General features: G+C 40.7%; 1 protein-coding gene across 2 annotated transcripts in view; it reads right to left on the bottom strand.

Moving 5' to 3' along the window:
• Positions 1 to 26,972, bottom strand: part of LOC126253321 (uncharacterized) — a 94,069-nt gene that overhangs the window by 11,324 nt on the left and 55,773 nt on the right. For both annotated transcript variants that reach the window (XM_049954576.1, XM_049954577.1), the window contains exon 7: positions 25,780 to 25,955. In XM_049954576.1, coding sequence (XP_049810533.1) covers positions 25,832 to 25,955 — 124 coding nt within the window. In that variant the 3' untranslated portion in view covers positions 25,780 to 25,831. The remainder of the gene's footprint in view (positions 1 to 25,779; positions 25,956 to 26,972) is intronic.

Below are 26,972 nucleotides of genomic sequence, written 5' to 3'. Positions count from 1 at the left end.
GAACAACTAATCAAAAACCTGTATTCACTTACAGTGAGGAACTATGATAACAAAGAATGGTTGTCTGAGTGAACAATTTTAGCCACAAAAAATGTTTTAGTTCAACAAACTAATCAGAAAATACAGTGGATAAGAACAAAGATGAAAAAGCACACTTCCAAGAGAATTCTTAAATTTGCTCAATGTAGCCCGTATCCTCTCAGAAAAAAGCTTCTAACCAACTCCATAGAGCAGAAATGTTATTCAGAAAAGAAAAATCCATGTCAGTATTCATATCACACATTCCACCCTTTTCAACAAACTTACCGTTCAGCTCTAAAAGGCTCCACATCCAGTAAGATTAGTAAACCGTATGACTGTGTATGAAGTAAAAAGGGCAAACATTCCAGTATTGTGGAGTGAATGTGAAAGGATTGTGTGTTTTTTTTTTCACAGACAACTATAAGCAGCATCCAGAATGAGATTTTCACTCTGCAGCGGAGTGTGCGCTGATATGGAGACGAGATACTGGCAGAAGTAAAGCTGTGAGGGCCGGGCGTGAGTCGTGCTTCGGTAGCTCAGTTGGTAGAGCACTTGCCCGCGAAAGGCAAAGGTCCCGAGTTAGAGTCTCGGTCGGGCACACAGTTTTAATTTGCCAGGAAGTTTTATAAGCAGAATGTTCGCATGTTGGCAATCAAAAATCTCATTTGTCACTTCAAACACCACCACCACCACCACCACCACCACCACCACCACCACCACCACCACCACCAGTGTTCTGCCTAAAGGCAGGTTTTCACATGATAGTTCTCCAGGCTGTCCGGTTTTCTGCCATCCTCTTCAGGTCTGCATAATTTCCTCTTCCCTTTATGTCGTCTATCACCTGGTATCTCCTTCCTCTCAGTCTTCTCCCACAAACCAATCCTTCCAAAGCATCTACTAGCAAGCACTCCCTTCTCAATGAATGCCCCAACCAGTTCTTTTTCCTTTCTCTTACAACCTTCAGCAGACATCTCTCACCAACCCTTTCCAATACTCTTTCATTACTCACTCTTTCCATCCAGCTTATTCTCTCCATTCTCCTCCACATCCACATCTCAAATGCTTCTAACCTTTTTTCATCCTCTTGTCTCAGTGTCCATGTTTCTGCCCCATATAGTGCCACACTCCAGACAAAAGATTTGCCAAGCCTTTTCCTTAGTCTTATCTAATTTGCCACATAAGAGTCTCCTCTTTCTGTTGAATGCCTCCTTTGCTATGGCAATTTGAGTTTTCACCTCCTGGTGACAACTCAAGTCTTCAGTTATTGTGCTTCCGAGATATTTAAATTCACTTACTTGGCTAATGGTAGATTGCCCTATTTTAATATTGGACAGTCTGTGTCTTGCATTGATGACCACACTCTTTGTTTTTGCTGTGTTTATTTGCATCCCATATTCCACACAAGCTTCATTCAGATCTTTGAGCATGTTATTCACTGTCCACTCACTTTCTGCCACTAATACCAGGTCATCAGCAAATCTTATACATTCTATTCTCTTTCCACCAATACATATTCCTCTTTTCCCATCTAAACTTTTCGCAATAATCTCTTCAAGGTATACGTTAAACAACAGTGGGGAAAGGCAACAACCTTGTCTAACACCTTGTCCAATGCTGCTTCCTTCTGACATTTCATTTCCAATCCTTATCCTTACTTTCTGGTGTAAATATAGAGTCTGTATCAGTCGTCTCTCTTTCGAATCTACTCCTTTCCTCTTCAATATATCCATCAGCTTGTTCCACTGAACTCTGTCAAAAGCCTTTTCTAAATCTATAAAAACGGCAAAGATTTCTCTACCCTTTTCCACATATCTTTCCCCTATAGTTCTTAGCAGGCCAATAGCATCTCTTGTTCCTTTTCCTCTTGTAAATCCGAACTGCTCCTCTGCAATCCCTCTATCCAGCTTGCCATATAACCTTCTATTCAACACTCTCAGCAAGACTTTGCCATGTTTCCATAAATCTGTTCTCCAAATCTGATGCCTTTCCTACCTCTTTGAGTCTTTCTATGTTTAGTCTTTCCTTTGCTTTACCACTCCAGACTTTTTTCAACTTCACTTGTATTTCTCCCATCACTAGGTTGTGGTCTGAATTTATATACGTTCCTGGATAAGCTTTAGCATTCTTCAACCAGTTCCTAAACCTTTTTTGTATCAGGGTGTAGTCCAGCTGATATCTTTCCCTATTCAAATTTGATATCCATGTGTAACGTCTCCTTTTGTGCTGTTCAAATAATGTGTTACCCACTACTAATGAATTTTCTGTAAAGAAAATAATTAGTCGTTCACCTCTCTCATTTATTATTCCTAATCCAAATTTTCCTACTGTATCTTCATCTCTTCCTTCACTCACCACTGCATTCCAGTCCCCCATGATGATAATGCAGGCATTTCTATTTTCTTTCTCGGTGAGTTCTTGTATTTTCTCATAATATTCTTCCACTTCCTGATCTCTGTGCTGGCTGGTTGGCATATATACCTGTATTAATACCAAATCTTTTGAACTACCCTTCAGTCGTATCATCATCAGTCTTCCATCAATATATTGTACCTTCATTACCTTATTTTTCAACTTTTGCCCTATCAATATTCCTACTCCGTTTTCACCATTCTTGATTTCTCCTGAGTAAAAGAGTTATAATCTCCACTTCCTATCTCCCCATTCTCTCCCCATCTCATTTCACACAAACCGAGGGCATCTAATCTGTTCCTTTTCATCTCCTGTTTTGCATTTTCTAGCTTTCCTGCTTGCAGAAGTGTCCTCACATTCCATGTTCCAATCCGTATCTTTCCTCCCTTCATTGTCCCTTTCTTCCTTTCAAATATGTCTGCTCTCAATGTGTTCCCCTCCCGGAGATCCGAATGAGGGGAAGTTTTAACTCCGGAATCTTTCACATGGAGAGACATACCATCTACTGCTTGGGAATGTAATGTGCTAGTTTCAAACATAGTTTATAACAACATACAATCAATAAGTTGGATGCTATAAAAATGAATTATTAACCACAAATAATGGAAACTCCAGGTTGGAATACCAACAATGTAAGGAAAAGATGGGTTGATACTTAACGTAAAGATGACATGCTAAGTTCCAGATACACATGATTAAAAGATACATGTAAGTTTTTAGCCACAGCCTTCGTTGGAAAATGAAAGAGAAACACACACACACACACACACACACACACACACACACACACACACACACACACATTTATTGAGACAAGCAAGCAATGGCATTCTGGCCCAAGCTGCCAGAGATGGCAGCCATGTGAGCATGAGGTGGGCTTACTTGTGTGAATGAATGTGTGTGTCGTCCTCTTTCTTTTTCTAACAAAGGCTGTGGGTGATAGCTTGTATATAAGTGTCTTTCAATTGTGCCTGTCTTCAGCTTAACATGTCATCCTTATGATAAGTAGCAATCTATCTTTTCCTTACATTGTTGACATTATTAAGCACACATTTTTTACAATTTAGAAAATCAAGGAAAAAAGGATCAAGCAAAGTGAATCATCAGATCTGAAATCTGCTCTCCACACAATGTCTGCTATCTGGAAACTGATAATTTTTTTAATGCATAACAACATCATATTTCCGATGATGTGTGAAATGATGTAGGCAAAATCAGTTTTTTGAGTAAGATGAGATGTGAACAGTAGTAGCAACACTTCTGGTTTGCATCCAATTGCTACAACAGCTACCAGAACATGAAGGACAAATAATATTTTTTGTTTTCCTCCTTCCATTGGTCACAAATGAAAATGAGCGGATGCCAGAGTTATTTGTTCAAGTGAACATCTCATTGATATAAAAAGAAACACAAATGAAAAGATAATAAAGCAAATGCTACATTACAGCCATGAAACTAAACAGACTGTGTTATGCCAAAGCAAGTACTTAAAACCTAGAAAATGACAAATTGGGAATGAGAGCAGCAAAACCTGTGTACACGTACACAAAAACAAAGATTGTAAATATTATTTATGTTTCAGCTCCCAAAACCCGTTCTGCCATCCAATCTCAAAAACATCTGTATTCAGCAATGAATGCACTGCTACCCAATAGTGCGTGTCTAAGCACCAGAGATACATAAAATGGAACCAATTTTAATACAAAAGCGGCAGATAAGGTTGATAAAATTAGCCTTAAAATACCTTTGTCAAATATTCGAAAACTATCATTTTAACAATGCATTTTGTGTGGGGAACTTGGTATTTGTATGGTAGTTACATATTATAATCTGATTATGAAGTACAGTTTTTTGCACGAAGAGTTTTATTGCTTTTAGACATAACAGCTAACTTAATCCATTTTTAGTTCAGCTAAATATGTTGTACCTAAAGAAAACTAAAATCCTGATTTTTATGATAACAGAAACAACTTCTCTCTTCTTTTTGCCAGGCATCAACAACCTAAGTCCCTACTGCTCAAGCATTTCACTTTTTTGATCATTCTGGTTGAAATTGTTAATTCAGAAGACATCTGTGGTAACAACCACATTTTTGGAGCAAGTTTTAGCATTTGAAAATCTCAGCATCTGAATAAACACACAGTTTTTTGCTTCAACACTGTAGGCCATAGCATCAACAGAGCATCAGCATTGCTGATCATTAGAATTTTGCTGTACAAATGTATCTGGCTTAAAACCACTAGAAACTTCATTTACCTGCAAATTTCATTTTTTGCTTCACAAATCTTACTTTTTATATAATCTTCTGAATTTTATTATGAGACTTTCTGAAATTTTGGAGAAGAGTAGCCAAGAGTTTACAAATTCAAGTTGACATGACATGAAGTATGGACGAAACAAATTTGATGCAAGCATTTCTGATGGCATGTTTACATATTCAAAATTCTGCAGTATCAACAAAGAACTGCTGCAATTCAGTAGGGGTGACAATAAGTAACCTTCCAACAGAAGTACTAAAGGACACTTGTGTACTTTCTTCACAAAAAATTGCAGTCACAAAATACGAGGGTGTGGTGAAAAGTAATGCTTCTGAATTTTTAATGTGAAAACTTTTAAAACTTCATAAATACAACAAATGCTATTAACATTCCACATCTTTATCCTTCATGTCTACATATTTGCATGTGTCTGCTGCTAGAGGGCTCCAAATTGTAGCACGTAACATAGCGGCGTGCAATGTATCTATGTCGGTGCATGGGAAACAGCATGCTGTAATCAAGTTTCGAATTCGAAGAGTTCGTCCACACATGAAGCACCTCTACCACACACGAGCACTGTGACATCTTCAACAATCTGACACCTTGAGTTCACTGTCATCGACCTTTCACCATACAGTACCGACTTGGCCCAACCGATTTCCAACTGTTTCCAAAACTTAAGAAAACAATAGAGGACTTCATTTGGATAATGATGAAACGGCACAAGCAGAGGTGAGCTTGTGGCTTCCTCAACAAAGTCATACATTCTACTGTGATGGTATCATCCAACTCTTGTTTGGAGAAATGTGTTCATCACCATGGTGCCTATGTTGATAAATAAATACGTAGACATGAAGTACAAAGATGTAGAATGTTAATAACAGCTGTTTTATTTAAAAAGCTTTAAGAGTTTTCACATAAAAAACTCAAAGGCATTACTTTTCAACGTGTCATTGATCCCCCCCAACGTTGCCCACACACTGCAGGGAAACAATGAACGGATCAGCCTTTAAATTTTAACAGTGTGAAGAACATTAAATGTTGCATATCTCATACAACTATCTCACTTACATTACCACTAGCTTCAATTTTCATAAATTTGGCCAAAGCTGCCCTAAAGCTTGCACAACATTTTGCACTGAAATCCACGTAAAATCACGAAGTTTTTGCAAAAGAACTTGCCTTGGCAGCCAGAGACTGTGGTTATGTGTGTGTGTGTGTGAGTTGCATTCATGCGTGCAAGTATGTGTGTTATTTGTCTAGTCTGATGAATGCCTGTGTAGCCAAAAGCTTTTTTAAGTCTTTTTGTTGTACGTTATATTTGAAAGAAACGTTCTTCCATACCGTGCTACTGACTGCAACGACAACCCACGTGTGCACTGACTTTTGATTCTCTCATTCACTTTGATAACAAGAAAAGTCATTTTACCAGGGATCTAATCTGCTATCACCCTCCGACCACATGTACAGCCACCTCTATGACAAAGATTCTGTGGAACATATGTACAACGGAACTTCTACTCTAAACTGCCGCTCTTCCAACCAGAACAACCAGCAACATGGATCACAATTACTGAATACAGAGCAACGGCATCTTTGACGGCATTTCGAAGTTCATCGCTCTATTAAGCAACTTAAGAGAGCATGCCTGCACCATAAGTGACGTCACACACACACACACACACACACACACACACACAATCTCCAGCTGACAGCAAATACACTGCTGCCAAAGCAGCATTGCTTCGTTGGCTTGCTTGATACTGGGCCAACAGTTACAAGAAATAATTTACAATGAACAATTAGGGAACAGGACACCATCAGCTCTGACAATGCCTTCAACTCGAATCTCATGCCCGATAATGTGGTATGGATGCTATGGCTCATCAAATTACCATTGCAGATACAACTGCCAATGATCTCGCATGAGAGTGACATGATGGAATGCAGATTACTTCTGGCTGACAGACTGTTTGCTATTTGTCAACATCGATGATACCCAAATGTATCTAACAATGGTCACTGCCAGCACATTCCTAAACAGGACACTGGCCACAACCATAGGCAGATGACATGACTTGAGGAGTTCTGGACCCTTATGGGATTGATGTCACTATAAGCCTCCACCACAAGGGTGGTGACCTCCGACCAACCACAACAAACATGCTCCCAGCTGCCAGCAACATCTGGCTAGCAGGCAAAATAACTAGACCCCACCTGTGTTTGTTCCACACTTGTTTCAGTGACTAAGTGGGCAACTGAACTATGCCATGCAATCACCCAAACACAAATCATGATCTGTGGTAAATGCTCCGGATCGCCACAGTCGCTCAAGTCGCATACAATTTAAAACGTGGGGTCACACCAGTTTTGCCGAAGTTCTAACTGACAGTGGCAGACTATGTACAAGACCACTTAACAAATCAGTACAAACTGGTCAACTTCTACTCAGCAGCGAGGACCATTCCAAGGGAGAATCCAGCAACACAGATTCCAACACCGGCCATCCAACTGCATGCCACTATCAGCTCTCCTATCAAACTTTATTGAACTGTAACACACACCATAGATCTTGGCCTCCACAAAAAATTGTTGTGGCAGTTCTTGGTCGTGGATGTTCCCGAACCAATCTTGGGCACGGATATCCTCTGTCACTTCAATTTCTCACTGGAAATGACATGAGAAACCATTCACCAAACCAACAGTGGAGAATTTGTACAAGGGGTCATTGGTATTCACCACTACATGCACAAACAGCTTCAGAGGAGATCACTTGGCAAGCATTTTTCCAGTGTTTCACACATGACAATCGTGTAGAACTACTGAATGACTGCCAGACATTAGAATCAGAGATGCAGAAGGTCACAGTGTCCATGAGTAAGTGAGAAAGGAGAAACACAGATTATTCAATGGAAATCTGAAACTGTGCACCATATTTCTTTTTTTTAGGAAGTGAGTTAGATGCCAGACGTTCCTATCTGCAACACCTAAAACATGAGAAGTGCCACTGTTCCAGCATAACTAACACAAATGAGACAGCAACAAGCAAAGCATTGGCAGCAGATGCCCATGCAGAAGCAGAATGCTACTTTTGACCCACTGCTCACACAGATCAGCACGATAATTTTTTCTTGCAGTGCGCATGAGTCCTCAGTGTGTTTGTTACCCCTGCCTCCCAGGACTTGGGTGTGAAATTTCAATAGAGAGGTATTCAGCATAAAACTGCGTATAAAATCAGTACTACAGCTGGCCCCCAGTCTGCCACAAAGTGCACAGACTGGCCTCTGTCAGTCTGACAGCTCTCGGCCTTCGTCCATACATGTTGTTCCCAAAAAAGACAGAAATTATAGATTAGAGTATTTGGCAATTATCAGGCTCTCAATGCATGCACAATTCATATTGCTGCCCAATATTGAACATTCAAGACTTTCATACCTTAGCAGGTGCTTCTGTATTCAGTGTTCTAGACTGCAGAAAAGTTTACCTGCAAAGTCCTATGACTACTGAGGCCATATCGAAGATAGTAGTCATCATATTGTTTTGGTGCTATGATTTTTTGTTAATGCCTTACGGTTTGAGAAATGCAGCCCAAACATGGCAATGCTTCATCGACAGTATACTCTACAAGTTTTGTTTCTGTTATCCACACTTGGATGATATTTTGCCTTTTTTCTGCCACATCGCAAAAACACAAGGAACATAACTCTTTAACACTTTGGTGTAGTGATAAACGATGACAAATACCAACTTACAAAATCTGAAATAACGTTTCTGTGCCACTCTGTTAGATATAATGGCATTTGCCCCATGAAACACCACACCGAACTCCTCTGAGAATTACACCAATTTCTCAGCATGATAAAATTTGTACAGTCATCACTTATCTCAACCAACAGCATAGGCACCACAGACAAAAGCATTGGCTGGCAAGCATATATGCGGCAAGCATAACCTCGGATGGACCCCTCAAATGTAGTGAGCATTTAATCATATTAAACTCAGTTTATCACATGCTACAACATTACCGTATTTACTCGAATCTAAGCCGCACTCAAATCTAAGCTGCACCTGAAAAATGAGACTCGAAATCAAGGGAAAAAGATTTTCCCCAAATCTAAGCCGCACCTGAAATTTGAGACTCGAAATTAAAGGGGAGAGAAAAGTTTTAGGCCGCACCTCCAAATCGAAACAAAGTTGGTCCATTGTAATATGAGACACAATTTAGGTCGAATGAATGACGATACAGGCTACAGTAGTTGGTTCGAGTCGTAAGCTTAGCAGTTAAGCTTTACCAGGTAGCCATTGCTATGCGTCAGGCACTCCGTCCATATTTATACGGGTACCCTTCCTTTTTCACGTGCTTCGTCTGGTTTGCATTGATTGCTTATTTTTCTTTGATCTGATAAGTGCCATTCTCTTTGTTATATGTGTTTACGTCACTCTAAGCTGAAAATGCATTATTGTATTGTGTCATGCATTGTATGTCGCATTCTGATAATGAGTGTTTATGACCTGTCGTCGCTCGTGGCATGGCTTGCTTTTGTGCACACTACGGCCGCTTACAATTTAAAAAAAAAGAGAGGAATCGTCTCATTAGCGAAACAATGGCAAGAGACTGCTATCTGTTGTTATTTACACTGCTGCTTTCTTTGATAATGATCAATAAGAACCAAATAATAGACTGCGTATGATAGAAGATGTTCTGAACGAGAGTTTAGCGAAAAATTTTCTCCATTTGAAAATCTTTGCAGACGCATCTTTAGTACATTACAGTCTGCACAGAAATTAGAGTCATCTTAGATTTAAAAATCTAGTCAATTGCTGTGCTTCATTTCTGACTGTGTCACTATTAGGCATAAGAATAATACGAATATAAACATGACATGATATGTATATTCTTCCACGTTTTCTGTTGTCTCACTCTAGTTTCGTAGTTTATTAGGCTGACAGAATTTAAATGAGATAGCAGCAAACACGAAAAAATACATGGCAAAACGTTTATATTCGTATTATTCTTATGGTGAAGAGAAAACTGCACGTGATTCACAATTCACAAAAGTTCCTATTAGCAACCATCTCTTCTCACAGGTAGGAAAAAATTCAGGACGTAGAGTTGGCCATACTGACAAACATCCCAAACAGTCTTGCCAGTCGGATTTTTGTAGTGCATTGAAATGCTGCTACATTCGAAGATGAGCAATAAGGAATTTGTATTTACTTCATTGGATAATGTATGAAAATGCAGTGGTCGAAACTCGGGGCGGAGAAAAAACCTCGTCTTCCACCTTTTTTAAAATTTATTTACTGACGCAGAGGTTCTGGTGCCAGTATTTATCTTTGTGCCTGCAAAGCATACCTGTGTAGCGCTACATATATTCGACGGCAGAAGTTAGTTGTGGCGGCACCTACCAACATTTTTCAGAACTTTCGCTTAATTTGTACTCGATTATAAGCCGCAGGCAGTTTTTTGGATTACAAAAACCGGAAAAAGTGCGGCTTAGATTCGAGTAAATACGGTAGCTCATCCACTCACAACAGCTCCCTCGTCAATTACTTCCGACATAAGTGAAACTACAACTGGAGCAGCTTTTCAACAGATAGAAGAAGGTGACAACAACCATAATGTTTCTTCTCTCAAAAGTTAACTGAATGTCAATGTAAATGGAGAGCTTATCATAGAGAATTACTTGCAATATATGAAGTGGTGCAGTGTTTAGGAAGACGATATTTAGGGCAGCCTGCTTACTATTTATACTGAATACTGGTGGCTTCCATACGTAATCCAGCAAATGACTGTTCTCCACATTATTTCTGACACCTAGATTACATTGCACAGTTTACGTCTGATGTACAACACCTCAATGATATAAGGTTGGACGGTACGCAAAGCAGCCACATGGTTGACACAAGATACCTAATGGCCCGTTACATGTCCATCTTTATCTGGTCAGCCTCTCCAGAGTCAGAAGGCTTACAAGACGTTCTTTCTGCCATTGACCCTATCACCCGCAAGTTAGAAGCCAGTCCCCTGCCAAACATAATGGCACGAATGATGGTGAGAGCATTCATTCCATTGCGGGTATCATGTATTGACTGCCCCGCCTCCACCACAACCAATCATGGTCGCCAAGTTGAAACTGCACTATTCTCCGAAATTTGTAACCTCTGTGGCGTCCTGTGCTACCCTGCCACAACTTACCATGCACAAAGCAACAATTTAGTGAAATGCTGGCATTGTATGCTCAAGGCAGCACTTACATATCACAGCGGCTTGTGGACAGAATGATTGCTCTGGGTGCTTTTAAGCGTACACTCTGCATGCAAGGAGGATCTCCATGCCTTTTTAGCAGAAATTCTGTACAGTAAACTGCTCACTCTGCCAGCAGACTTTGTTTCACTAGAGCAATGATAGTGACTCAGCAGAGTGAAACAACACAGTGCACAGCTCACAATATCCCCACCACATGCACACAGCCCAACAAAAACTTCTGCACACAAATAATGTGAATATATCATGTTGTGAGATGATACCAAGTGACCTGCATTGCAGCCACCACATATTCACACCCTCACTGGGTACTAAAATGAGGAAGTGAACCGCTTTAAACCTGCATGGATTTTCCGGGATACCACTGGCACACTGAACGAAGAAGCTGCATGGACTAACACCATTACTCACATCACTCTGGAGCATGACAGACCATCAGATATTTAAAGTCTGGCCTACACATTCATACGACACCTGACATGCACCAATTTCAGCTGGAAGATATAAAAGTGAAACTGGTAGATGACTTCATCATGATCGAAGGACAACGCAAGGAACACGAACTTGACAATGGTTTTATTTCCCAACAGTTTACACAGCTACAAATTTTCCAGTGATGTCAACTGGCTATAGTTACATCAAGACCATCAGCTGACACGTTCCTAACAATCCCTACTCCTAGAAAATAACACTTAACTCCCAGCGCTCAAGTGGATCTGGATGCCACTGCAGCTACTACCCTATCACCACCTCAGCCCACGACACTCCCACTGCCACTCAGTGAGCTCCACGTGAACCAACATTTCCACCACAGTTGCCCCCACTGACCTCCACCCTATCTCAGCCAACATAATGTGCGCTGAGACAGGCCAAGGATCACAACTTCGCATTATTTTTCTTTTCCCTCACCAAGAAACAGCCCAGTCGTGCCCTGTGTAGCAGTCAGCCACAGCATGGTCAGTCACACACACATGCGCGAAGACGATGTCAATATCTGTGCCCTCTGACAACGTCTCTCTCAGTGCTCCGCACTCCTGAAGGGGGGACCTGCAGGGACTACACTACCGATAATGCAAGTGGGAGTGGATAAGAAGACTCTTTAAGCAGTGGGTTGTACTCCCACGTGGCAACTATCTTTTGACACTTAGTTTTTCAGTGAACAACTGTCTAGTATATAAGTGTTCAAGTTCCATCTCTGTGTGGTTAATAAAGCGTATTACAACAACATCAAATTGGTCTCTGCATTTCACTATGTGCTTCTCCTCAATGAAATTTCACACCTATAAAATACTCATGTAATATGGGAAATTCACGAACATACTGTAACAGAGTGACAGCAAACAAACTATCACTTATAAATTCCTGATGCCAGTTGATGTTAATGGGATAAAAAGAGAGGCCTATTAATAAGAACAGTTTTACAACAAGAACACTAAGACTAAAGAAATAGGATGAAAATTCAGGAGAATGACTAAATTTAAGAAATTTTGGATGGTTTCATCATCGCTGTTGAATTATACTCTTATGTTTTTCTCTTCGAATTAAGATGCTGGACATTGCTACTTCAAAATTTTGGTGGACATGACAGGAAAAAATGATTTAGTCTGGCAATGAAAGACTATTTTTAGCCAAAACATGCACTTTTTCTGACATAGTCCAGAAGATGAATGGGTACCTGTGAGACATGAGGCAGCGAAGACAGCAGAGGAAAAAATTAGCAAAATGACAACATCCAATAGAAATTGTTTGACATCATATTAAGTTTCACATGGACACACAAACGAGGCTGACAGGACATAAAATATGGGACTGGCTATAGGAGAAATGCAAATCTGCAGAAGTCTGCATGATTATAAAAAAATTAATGATACTTTTGGTGAAAGCATAAGCAGCTTTAAGAACATCGTGAGTTCAGATGAGAAGACAGTGTGAAGCAAAGAAGGAAAGGCTGATAGTTGGAAGGGATATTTAGAGGAAAGAAATTTGAAGACAATATTGTGAAAAAGGAAGAAATAGATGATGAGATGGTGATGTGTTATTACAAGAAGAATCTGACAGAGCATTGAAAGATTTAAAACTGGAATACATGAAAATCCCTCAGCTCAGGAGGATGAAATAAAATTTTCGGAATTGCTAATGACATTGTAATTCTAACAGTGATGTCAAAAGTGTTGAAAGATCTGCTGAATGGAATGGATAATGTCATGGAAAAGGATTATAACCTGAATATCAACAGAAGTAGGAGGAAGGTAATGGAGTGAAGATGAATTAAAATGTGATCTTTGAGGGAATCAGATTAGGAAATGAGACTCTAAAAGTAGTACATGTGTTTAGCTATTTGTGTGGAAGTAATGAGGACATAAAGTACAGATGGGCAATAGCAAGAAAACATTTTCTGAATAAGAGGAGTATTTTAACATCTAATATAATTTTTAGTGACAGGAAGTCCTTTCCAAAACTATCTGTCTGGAGTGCAGCCTTATACAAAAGTGAACATTGCTGATAAATAGCATAAACAAGAGAGTAGCAGATTTGTAAATGTGGTATTACAGAAGAATGTACGAGGGTCACTGCAAAAGAAATGCACACTACTTTTGTAAAAATACAGTTTTCATTCTGCATGTGTGAAAGTTGTACAGAGTGTAGATACATCCTTCCTGCTTGTTTTCAAACTTAGTTCAACCTGTTCCCTTTGAGTGGCGCCATCACAGCATGTCTTCATGATGTCTGCTACACTTGATGTTCATCATCAGAAGCAACGTGCTGTCATAGAATTCCTGTGCTGTGAAAACGAGACAGTGGGAAACATCCACAAGAGGTTGAAAAACGTGTATGGAGATGCTGCTGTTGATCACAGTACAGTTAGTCAGTGGGCAAGCAGGTTACGTGATGAAAATGGGCACGGCGATATTGAGGATTGTCCTCGCAGCGGCAGGCCTCGTACTGCACACACTCCAGACAATGTGCAGAGTGTTGACGAGTTGGTGACTGCTGACAGACGCATCACAGTGAACGAATTGTCACGCGACATTGGGATAGGGGAAGGAAGTGTTCGCAGAATACTGAAAGTGTTGGCATTAAAAAAGGTTTGTGCCAGGTGGGTTTCCAGGATGTTGACAGTGGCTCACAAAGAAACAAGAAAAACGGTATGCAGCGAACGTTTGGAACAGTGTGAGAATGGTGGAGACGAGTTTCTTTGAAGAACTGTGACAGGTGATGAAACATGGCTCCATCATTTTTCACCAGAGACGAAGAGGCAGTCAATGGAGTGGCATCATGCAAATTCACCGAAGAAAAAAAAAATTCAAAACCACACCATCTGCTGGAGAAGTTATGGCTACGGTGTTTTTCGATTCTGAAGGACTCTTGCTTGTGGACATCATGCCATGTGGAACCACCATGAATTCTGATGCTTATGTGATGACACTGAAGAAACTTCAAGCTTGACTGAGTCATGTTCGACCACATTCGCAAAAGCAGGATGTTTTGCTGTTGCACGACAATGCACGGCCACATGTCAATCAAAAAACCATGGAAGCAATCACAAAACTCGGATGGACAACACTGAAACACCCGCCTTACATTCCTCACCTGGCTCCATGTGACTATCATCTCTGTGGGAACCTGAAAGACTCTCTTCGAGGAACGAGGTTTGAAAATGATGATTCCCTTGTGCACACTGCCAAACAGTGGCTCCAATAGGTTGGTCCAGAATTTTACCGGCCGGGTATACAGGCGCTGGTTTCAAGATGGCGTAAGGCAATTGAGAGGGATGGAAATTATGTGGAGAAATGAAAATATTGTTCCTAAGGGATGTATCTACACACTGTAAAACTTACAAACATATAGAATAAAATATGGATTTAAAAAAAATGTGTGCATTTCTTTTGGAGTGACCCTCGTAGAAGCTTAGAAGGGCAGATCGAGTACCAAATGAAGAGGTATGACTATTTGGTTCTTCCAGCATATTAGTTAATCACACAATCCACAGGAGTACTGTCAGCTCATAGCATCCAACGGGGATAATATTTCAGTGATCACACATGTTGCTATCATCATGTGCTCTTGCAAATACTGAACAAGTTCAATCCTTATAATCTCTTTAAGACTTTGGATGAATTTTTATTGCTGATTATCATTCCAATTAAATAGTTTAATAATGGTGTGGTATTCCAGTTCATTAGTTTCAACTAAACAGCTGATACTTAATTTACACTATTTCTGGTGTAAAACAAAATTCTACACTCCACAATACATTAAAGGATTCTGTAACTTTATTTTAATTACTTCTGAAATCTTGATATCTCCACAAAATGAACGCTCCTTAAACTTCAGAGAAATTGCATAAAATTAAGAAGTTACAAAAACAACAAAGATTCTCTTTTTCATCTGTCATCCAAGTCTACCAGACTACTTGTTCTCCTGTTTACATTGCCACACAGTCCCCTCTGGCAGAGCTGAGTTCCTGGTTTATAGGGGTACTGAAGTCAAATTGTTCTGCTTGCATGCATTGGAAAGGGTTCTGGTGCCATCACACACTGTTCTTCATCAGATTTGGGAGATCCTGAAGGCATTTGCATGTCTGTGGTGGTTGACACCATCAATGCGGTTGGTGAAGTAATAGCCGACTTAAGTACTTGGTGCCATTGTTTCACTATGCCACTGCTGGCTAGATGGTAGCTGGTAGAATGATGATGAACGAAGTCGCACAGCTTCGCAAAAGCTCATTGAACAGGGCTGACTAAAAGGTCTATGTGTGCATGTGAAAGATGACCTGCTGGCTTCCCAGACAAATGAAACAGTTTATGAACATGACATCCTACTTTGGCTGCTTGATGAAGTAAGCATGTTTTAACCCATAAGCAGAAATCTTATCCTACCCTGGCCACACATATCAGTCTGTCTCCCATGCCAATGGTTGCATTGGCTACTGAACTGGTAGCCCACCAACTTGGAGACACAAAGGGGTGAGGTTGGCTTTGAGACACGTCACACCAAATGAGAGTTTTGACCAGTGGTGGTCATTTTAACTGCATCTCCATAATATGTATTGCCCAGAACCTCTGCAGTTCTCCATTTGTTTCCTGTGCCACAGCCATTTGTGTTTGATTCACATTTCCTGAGAGTGCATAGATTCTGGAGAAATAGTACATGCCCATGACCAATATAGGTTGTGAATTTTGCCACAAGCTCTAGTGACAAAACTGTCAAGAAGAAAGAAGTTTTGTGGGTTGTTAAATGCCAAGGAAATGGGTTTATGATCTATGAAAATAGTGAAATGGCATGCCTCAACTTACGTTTGGAAATGCTTGATTGCTTCATAGACTGCCAGAAGTTCCTGGTCACATGTGCTCCATCTCATCTGTGCCTCAAACAACTTACGAGAGGAAAAAAAAACTGAGTGGCTGCCATAATCCATTTATCTTCTGCTGTAGCACTGCCCCTATAGCAGTCTGACTGGCATCGACATCCACTGCTAGCAGTGCTGAAGGCGAAGGATGAACTAGAAATACCATTTCTCGCAAGAATGATTTAACTTTGAGAAATGCAGCTAACATCTCCGCAAGAATGATTTAACTTTGAGAAATGCAGCTAACATCTCTGAAGCTGAGCCCGCGAAATGCAAGCTGTAAACACTGCCCTGAGCAGGGTCTGCACCTCAGCTGCCTGTGGTAGATCATATCTGTAAAATCTGGCCGTTCCCGACAATTGGCATAACTGTTTGTGTGTTTCTGGAAGCAGTACTGCTTGCAATGAGTCTACTTTAGACTGTAAGGATTTAATTCCTTCCGGGGTTATTCAATGTCCTAACAAATCCACTACTTCTTTGCAAAGGACACACTTGCCTTTGTTTATCTGCAATCCATATTCAGCACATCTTACAAATATCATCTGTAAGTGGTTTTTGTGCTCAGAAGTAGAAGTAGAAAAGATCAACAGACTGTCTAAATATACAAAACAGAAGTTCAGGCCATGTACGACCTCATCACATGGATAACGTTTTTCACATCTGGTGCTACCGGAATCTGATGATATAACTTCTGAAAATCAATAATGCTGAAAAAAAAGGTTTCTTGAAATACTGCAAACCAGTTTGTGTTTGTTTTGTTCACCCTGGAGCCTGCCACTGTGGTCATAAAATCATGCAAGCACAGAACTGGACACCAATCTGGTGTGCTACATGCATCCAGGGCACAATAATCTCCACATGGACCCCATGACCCATTTTTCTTTTTTATTAGATTGAGAGGTGATGCCAAAGGGCTGCCAGAATGTCTGATAACCCCCACTGCAAGTAACTCCTCAAATTCTTTCTTTGCAGCTGCATACTTATCAGGGGCCAACTGATAAGCCTTGTAAGCTACCAGGGGCTCTGACATTGTAAGTATGTGGTGAACGGTATTATGCCGTACATGAACTTGTGCTGTGGTATTTGTCAACAATGTAGTGTTTCGCTGCATCCTTCAATGTCTGTGTACCACTTCAGTGTCCATATGCAACATAACGTCTTGTATAAACACAGTGATATGGTAACAGTAAAGGAAATCAGCTCTAAGAATGGGTTCAGAGATGTCAGCAATCAGGAAAGTCCATCTTAATTTTTGTGGAAAACCCAAACTCATAGTCAATTCTTCTTTACCATATATAGGAATCTTTAGTTCATTTGCTGCCGTTAGCCATGATTGTATGGAAAAACAATTCATTATAATTGTCTGAACGATGCCAACATCTGAGCCTGTATTAATTACACCATGAGTTCATTGTACCTGTCTTTGATGTAAAGCTGATGTGATGTGGAGGTACTGTGAAGTCAAAAGTGCTTGTTAGTCCATCTTGAGATAGATACATGCCAATGCTGGCACCACACGGTTGTGGCTTAATGGAGCGCTCTTATCATAACTCGGGTTATTTATGCACTGTCTACTGGAGGGATTGGCCATGTTTAAATCCATTCACTGTACTCGTTTCGGTAAGCACATGGCTTATTATGTTTGTCTGCCAACTGCCCGAATCATACATACTGCCTGTTCGCTACCATCAACTTGTGTCCTGTATTGTCTTTCAGGCTGTGTGCCAATGGAAGTGTTTGGAACCACACAGATTTGCCACTGCAGAGCGTCGAAGTTGCTTTGTAGCACACTCACCTGTTACTCTCGCAGGAGTTGATAATCCTTATCCTCAACGTCTACATCTACGCCTACCTATGTGCTATCCAATTTGTGAAACTCTTCTCGTGTCTGAGAGTGCTAGAGCTCGATGAATTTGGTCTGTGATTAGTAGCTGTGAGTCAAATGAAGAGTAAGTGCCAGAATCACTCCGTTCTTGACCACGAAAGGTAACTAGCACATCCAAACTTGCCTAACTGCAGTGTCAGAAACCTCAGCTGCAGAAACCAGTGACCACAGGTATTGCCCCATAAGACCAAAGCAATCTTGTCTCCCATTGTTTCTCCTTGCAGCACTAGCTGAATCCAAATGTCGACCTATTTGTGGACTTGTTGGAGTACATTGGTTTTGATGTGTGTATATTTCCTTTCTGGGAGCATATTGTAAACCTAATCTGTTAGTAATAATAATGTCTGCGAGTTCAATGCTCCCACAGTGGTAATGAATTGCACGGTACTGTCCACGATCCGGCAGGCTTTGAAAGAGTGCTCAAGAAGTTGGAATCCACGATCTGCCTGCTGCAGTACATAAGTGGCGCAATGAATTTACTATATGATGTGGAAGATGTGATGCAGCCTGTTAGTGAAATTTCCATGAATTGCTGGGACATAAACCTTGTTTGTGGAACAGTTTCACAATCTTCTACTCCTGACCTGCATTCCGTGAGTATAGAGCCTGCCCCATTAGCCGAACTGGTTCCACTATTAATTGATTTATCTTCTGCCATGGTTGGGGTTACTACTTGTGGGTACTACACTCCACAATTGATTAAAAGGTTCCATAACTTTATTGTCTTTACTGTAATCACTTTTGAAATCTTGATATCTCCAAGAAATGAACAAACTTCAAGGAATGAGATTTTCACTCTGCAGCGGAGTGTGCGCTGATATGAAACTTCCTGGCAGATTAAAACTGTGTGCCCGACCGAGACTGCAAGGTTCGCAGGAGAGCTTCTGTAAAGTTTGGAAGGTAGGAGACGAGGTACTGGCAGAAGTAAAGCTGCCAGGAAGTTTCAAACTTCAAGGAAATTACATAAAATTACTAGGTTACAAAACAACAACAAAGATCTTCTTCTTTGTCCACCATCTAGGTCCAGAGATGTTTTGCAGAAATACTTACTCTCCTGTCTAAGTCGCAACACAGTGTTATCAGTTTAATCTTGACACAACTGAGATATTTTCTCCCTCCTTTATAGTACAGTCTGTTTTCATTTTTCACCTTCATATATATTGTTTTGATAAAATAGTCATTCAATGTATCTGGTATAAATTGCTCCCCTTTACATCACTATGCCAGAATTACAAATGATTTTAATTTTTTGCCATAGAAAAATAAATTTAGCTGCACTTCATTCTGAACACAAGCTGATGATAAGATTATTTCTCCGATAGTGATAAAATGTTTTTATGTATGTAAGGCATGATGATGATTTTATATGAAACATGGAACAGAATCTCCATTGTTGTTGTTGTTGTTGTGGTCCTCAGTCCCGAGACTGGTTTGATGCAGCTCTCCATGCTACTCTATCCTGTGCAAGCTTCATCTCCCAGTACCTACTGCAACCTACATCCTTCTGAATCTGCTTAGTGTATTCATCTCTTGGTCTCCCTCTACGATTTTTACCCTCCACGCTGCCCTCCAATGCTAAATTTGTGATCCCTTGATGCCTCAAAACATGTCCTACCAACCGATCCCTTCTTCTAGTCAAGTTGTGCCACAAACTTCTCTTCTCCCCAATCCTATTCAATACCTCCTCATTAGTTACGTGATCTACCCACCTTATCTTCAGCATTCTTCTGTAGCACCACATTTCGAAAGCTTCTATTCTCTTCTTGTCCAAACTATTTATCGTCCATGTTTCACTTCCATACATGGCTACACTCCATACAAATACTTTCAGAAACGACTTCCTGACACTTAAATCTATACTCGATGTTAACAAATTTCTCTTCTTCAGAAACGATTTCCTTGCCATTGCCAGTCTACATTTTATATCCTCTCTACTTCGACCATCATCAGTTATTTTACTCCCTAAATAGCAAAACTCCTTTACTACTTTAAGTGTCTCATTTCCTAATCTAATTCCCTTAGCATCACCCGACTTAATTCGATTACATTCCATTATCCTCGTTTTGCTTTTGTTGATGTTCATCTTACATCCTCCTTTCAACACACTGTCCATTCCGTTCAACTGCTCTTCAAAGTCCTTTGCTGTCTCTGACAGAATTACAATGTCATCGGCGAACCTCAACGTTTTTATTTCTTCTCCATGGACTTTAATACCTACTCCGAATTTTTCTTTTGTTTCCTTTACTGCTTGCTCAATATACAGATTGAATAACATCGGGGACAGGCTACATCCCTGTCTCACTCCCTTCCCAACCACTGCTTCCATTTCGTGCCCCTCGACTCTTATAACTGCCATCTGGTTTCTGTACAAATTGTAAATAGCCTTTCGCTCCCTGTATTTTACCCCTGCCACCTTCAGAATTTGAAAGAGAGTATTCCAGTTAACGTTGTCAAAAGCTTTCTCTAAGTCTACAAATGCTAGAAACATACGTTTGCCTTTTCTTAATCTTTCTTCTAAGATAAGTCGTAAGGTTAGTATTGCCTCACGTGTTCCAACATTTCTACGGAATCCAAACTGATCTTCCCCGAGGTCCGCTTCTACCAGTTTTTCCATTCGTCTGTAAAGAATTCGCGTTAGTATTTTGCAGCTGTGACTTATTAAACTGATAGTTCGGTAATTTTCACATCTGTCAACACCTGCTTTCTTTGGGATTGGAATTATTATATTCTTCTTGAAGTCTGTGGGTATTTCGCCTGTCTCACACATCTTGCTCACCAGATGGTAGAGTTTTGTCATGACTGGCTCTCCCAAGGCCATCAGTAGTTCTAATGGAATGTTGTCTACTCCCGGGGCCTTGTTTCGACTCAGGTCTTTCAGTGCTCTGTCAAACTCTTCACGCAGTATCTTATCTCCCATTTCATCTACATCCTCTTCCATTTCCATAATATTGTCCTCAAGAATATCGCGCCTGTATAGACCCTCTATATACTCCTTCCACCTTTCTTTCCCTTCTTTGCTTAGAACTGGGTTTCCATCTGAGCTCTTGATATTCATGCAAGTGGTTCTCTTTTCTCCAAAGGTCTCTTTAATTTTCCTGTAGGCAGTATCTATCTTACCCCTAGTGAGACAAGCCTCTACATCCTTACATTTGTCCTCTAGCCATCTCTGCTTAGCCATTTTGCACTTCCTGTCGATCTCATTTTTGAGACGTTTGTATTCCTTTTTGCCTGCTTCATTTACTGCATTTTTATATTTTCTCCTTTCATCAATTAAATTCAATATTTCTTCTGTTACCCAAGGATTTCTATTAGCCCTCGTCTTTTTACCTACTTGATCCTCTGCTGCTTTCACTACTTCATCCCTCAGAGCTACCCATTCTTCTTCTACTGTATTTCTTTCCCCCATTCCTGTCAATTGTTCCCTTATGCTCTCCCTGAAACTCTCTACAACCTCTGGTTCTTTCAGTTTATCCAGGTCCCATCTCCTTAAATTCCCACCTTTTTGCAGTTTCTTCAGTTTCAATCTGCAGTTCATAACCAATAGATTGTGGTCAGAATCCACATCTGCCCCTGGAAATGTCTTACAATTTAAAACCTGGTTCCTAAATCTCTGTCTTACCATTATATAATCTATCTGATACCTTTTAGTATCTCCAGGATTCTTCCAGATATACAACCTCCTTTTACGATTCTTGAACCAAGTGTTAGCTATGATTTAAGTTATGCTCTGTGCAAAATTCTACAAGGCGGCTTCCTCTTTCATTTCTTCCCCCCAATCCATACTCACCTACTATGTTTCCTTCTCTCCCTTTTCCTACTGACGAATTCCAGTCACCCATGACTATTAAATTTTCGTCTCCCTTCACTACCTGAATAATTTCTTTTATCTCGTCATACATTTCATCAATTTCTTAATCATCTGCAGAGCTAGTTGGCATATAAACTTGTACTACTGTAGTAGGCATGGGTTTTGTGTCTATCTTGGCCACAATAATGCGTTCACTATGCTGTTTGTAGTAGCTAACCCGCACTTCTGTTTTTTTATTCATTATTAAACCTACTCCTGCATTACCCCTATTTGATTTTGTATTTATAACCCTGTAATCACCTGACCAAAAGTCTTGTTCCTCCTGCTACCGAACTTCACTAATTCCCACTATATCTAACTTTAACCTATCCATTCCCCTTTTTAAATTTTCTAACCTACCTGCTTTCTGATCTGAAACGAATTATCAGAAAGCGACATCGACTGCTTCACGATTAGACACACCTTTCCTATTGTTATAGTTCGTAAGATGCTATATCTTAAATTAAAAGAAATTTGTCTTCAAACTTGCTATATCTTCAGCTGATAACGGTTCATAGCGTAAAAAATGTGAATATACAGTGGATTTGGAGATTTTGTTATTGTTGTAAAACTATGTTCACAAACTATTTGTACTACAAGGGGCATTTGAAAAGTCCGAGCAAAAATAAAAACTACTTATATGTTTGGGGTAAACCTTTTTTATTTTTCAACATGGTCTCCTTTTAGATTTGTACACTTCGTACAGAGCAGTTCTAATTTGTTTATCCCTTCTGAATAATAGGAATTGTCCAAGTCTGCAAAATAGCTATTAGTTGCTACAATCACCTCCTTGGTTAAATAAAATCTTTGTCCGGCCAGCCATTTCTTCAAATTGGGGAACAAATAGTAATCCGAGGGAGTCAAGTTTGGAGAATAGGGGGGATGTGAAATGAGTTGGAATCCTATTTCCATTCATTTTGCAACCACAACTGCTGAGGTGTGTGCTGGTGCATTGTCATGATTGAAAAGGACTTTTTTGCGGTCCAATCGCAGGCATTTTTCTTGCACCTTGGTTTTCAAATGGTCCAATAATGATGAATAATATGCACCTGTAATAATTTTACCCTTTTCCAGATAGTCGATGAGGATTATCCCTTGCAAATCCCAAAAGACAGTCACCATAAACTTTCCGGCCGAAGGAATGGTCTTCGCCTTTTTTGGTGCAGATTCTCCCTTGGTAACCCATTGTTTAGATTGTTGTTTGGTCTCAGGAGTATAGTAATGTATCCATTTTTCATCCACAGTGACGAAACGATGCTTAGAGTCCTGCCGATTCTTCCTGAACAGCTGCAAACCATCCTTGCAGCACTTCACACAAATCTGGTTTTGGTCAAGCATGTGCAATCATGGAACCCGTCTTGCGGATAGCTTTCTCATGTCCAACTGTTTATGCAAAATATTATGTATCCATTCATTCGAGATCCCCACAGCACTAGCAATCTCACACACCTTAACTCTTCTGTCATCCACCACCATATCATGGATTTTATCAATGATTTCTGGAGTTGTAACCTCCTCAGGGCGTCCACAACATTCAGCATCACTTGTGCACATATGGCCACTCCAAAAATTTTGTAATCACTTATAAACTGTTCTAATTGAAGGTGCAGAGTCACCGTAATGTTTATCAAGCTTCTCTTTAGTCTCCTGAGGCATTTTGCCTTTCATAAAATAATGTTTAATCACCACACGAAATTCTTTTTTATCCATTTTTTGACAATCACTCGACTTCCTTGATTCACACGAATGGCAAACACAAAGAAATAGACCAATATGGCTGAAACTTGGTGTGCGTTCTTTCCAAAGATGCTACTAACTAAGGATGACCTCGATACGTGCCGGTGGTGCCATCTCTCGGACTTTGCAAGGACTTTTCAAACGTACCTCATACATGGGGATAATGTTTACAATCCCCTTATGAAACATGTATTTAATGTCTTCACACTTTTATGGATTTTTGGCACTTAACTACACACCATTTATCATTACCAGCTCTGTTAAGAGATTTATAAAAGCTAGGATTGAAAGATTATTTACACAAATGTCAAAATAATCAATTTAAATTACAATGCATAAAATAGCTACTGTTTGTGTCCTTGTAAGCATGTAAATCAGAAAAGAGCTATAATATCCACAGTATTATTGTCAGACAGAACTAAAAATAAAATAAAGCTAAAAGCTTCTGAAAGATACAATCGTTAGAATACTACCATAAATAACTAACACTTTTTCTATTCCAATATAAATAAATACACAAACACACTTCTTGCTTTCAAATCCTGTCAAAACATACACTCCTGGAAATTGAAATAAGAACACCGTGAATTCATTGCCCCAGGAAGGGGATACTTTATTGACACATTCCTGGGGTCAGATACATCACATGATCACACTGACAGAACCACAGGCAACAGAGTATGCACAATGTCGGCACTAGTACAGTGTATATCCACCTTTCGCAGCAATGCAGGCTGCTATTCTCCCATGGAGACGATCGTAGAGATGCTGGATGTAGTCCTGTGGAACGGCTTGCCATGCCATTTCCACCTGGCGCCTCAGTTGGACCAGCGTTCGTGCCGGACGTGCAGACCGCGTGAGACGACGCTTCATCCAGTCCCAAACATGCTCAATGGGGGACAGATCCGGAGATCTTGCTGGCCAGGGTAGTTGACTTACACCTTCTAGAGCACGTTGGGTGGCACGGGATACATGCGGACGTGCATTGTCCTGTTGGAACAGCAAGTTCCCTTGCCAGTCTAGGAATGGTAGAACGATGGGTTCGATGACGGTTTGGATGTACCGTGCACTATTCAGTGTCCCCTCGACGATCACCAGTGGTGTACGGCCAGTGTAGGAGATCGCTCCCCACACCATGATGCCGGTTGTTGGCCCTGTGTGCCTCGGTCGTATGCAGTCCTGATTGTGGCGCTCACCTGCACGGCGCCAAACACGCATACGACCATCATTGGCACCAAGGCAGAAGCGACTCTCATCGCTGAAGACGACACGTCTCCATTCGTCCCTCCATTCACGCCTGTCGCGACACCACTGGAGGCGGGCTGCACGATGTTGGGGCGTGAGCGGAAGACGGCCTAACGGTGTGCGGGACCGTAGCCCAGCTTCATGGAGACGGTTGCGAATGGTCCTCGCCGATACCCCAGGAGCAACAGTGTCCCTAATTTGCTGGGAAGTGGCGGTGCGGTCCCCTACGGCACTGCGTAGGATCCTACGGTCTTGGCGTGCATCCGTGCGTCGCTGCGGTCCGGTCCCAGGTCGACGGGCACGTGCACCTTCCGCCGACCACTGGCGACAACATCGATGTACTGTGGAGACCTCACGCCCCACGTGTTGAGCAATTCGGCGGTACGTCCACCCGGCCTCCCGCATGCCCACTATACGCCCTCGCTCAAAGTCCGTCAACTGCACATACGGTTCACGTCCACGCTGTCGCGGCATGCTACCAGTGTTAAAGACTGCGATGGAGCTCCGTATGCCACGGCAAACTGGCTGACACTGACGGCGGCGGTGCACAAATGCTGCGCAGCTAGCTCCATTCGACGGCCAACACCGCGGTTCCTGGTGTGTCCGCTGTGCCGTGCGTGTGATCGTTGCTTGTACAGCCCTCTCGCAGTGTCCGGAGCAAGTATGGTGGGTCTGACACACCGGTGTCAATGTGTTCTTTTTTCCATTTCCAGGAGTGTACAATTAAAGTATTAACATAAAAATTAATTCTTGTCTTACCATTCAGCACAATCAGAGATAAATGATGTTGAGACTCTTCTGGTTCAGACAATTACAATGCTGGTCCAGATTCATCATCAATATCCAGGAAATCACCAGTACGGTCATGAATTCTGTGCATATTCTCAACCGTAGACGCAATCATTCGAAGATTGTTTACACCAGTCAATAGCTGCCTAGAAATTTACAAGAATAACAGTTACTCTTTGTCATGAGCATTAACGACATATGGCAACACACAAAAACTAACAAGAAATTAGGGAAAGAAGATTAGGGTTTAATTTTTTTATCAGTAGTGAGGCCATTAGACATTAAAAGTTATACTAAACAGTCTCCAATTTACATAGTCACTTGCCATGGTGTATTATCTTCCACCATGGGCACCTAGAGAGTCCAAGACAATTAGGCATTATGATGGCTGTTGGGAGAGGATGCTTTGTAGGAGGGGAGAGATAGATGGATCGGAGCATGTAAAGCACCGCTTTTAATTTAAGATGAAGGCCATTTACTCTGATTTTTTAGTGCCCAAGTATGTTAACTTTTAACAGTGAAGATTGTTGTATACTTATGCCGGGGATGGGAACTTGCTTCTCACATCTTTTGCATGTGATTGCTCTCTCATTATATGGGTTTGGACTAAAGTCTAATATTTTACTAATTACTTAATTACCATAACCTCAGTTCCAGTCATAAAGAAACAATCATAACATTAGAGACTTGTCACAGGCTCAAATAGCACAAGGATACAACAAGAAGCTAGTCACTTATTTACCAAAGAAAAATCACCAAACAGCTGTATATTTTCAAAGGTTTTTAATTTAATTACACAACCAATTTTAGCATCTCATTAATGCCTTCTTCAGGCTTCTATGCACTTCATATATAGAGGATCAGATACATAGATGCACGCATAACCGGAGCCATCGATACCTGAATTCCGTGAATTTTTTGTGCAGTGTGTACTTCTAAAGGCTTGACAACAACTCCATGCAAACTTCGAAGTATCTTATCTTCTATATATGGAGTGCATAGGGGCCCAAAGATGGCGTTTATGAGATGCCAAACCTGGTCGTGTAAATAAAATAACAACTGCTGGAAAAATACAGCTGATTTTTCTTTGGAAAATATCTGACTGGATCTTGTCCCATATCCACAATGGACCTAAGAAAAAATACACACCTCCACTTAAGCAA

The sequence above is a fragment of the Schistocerca nitens genome, chromosome 4 (assembly GCF_023898315.1).
Source record: "Schistocerca nitens isolate TAMUIC-IGC-003100 chromosome 4, iqSchNite1.1, whole genome shotgun sequence".
Taxonomy (NCBI): Eukaryota; Metazoa; Arthropoda; class Insecta; order Orthoptera; family Acrididae; genus Schistocerca; species Schistocerca nitens.
Note: the sequence above shows the minus strand (reverse complement) of the source record. Positions and strands in the feature narration are given on the sequence as shown.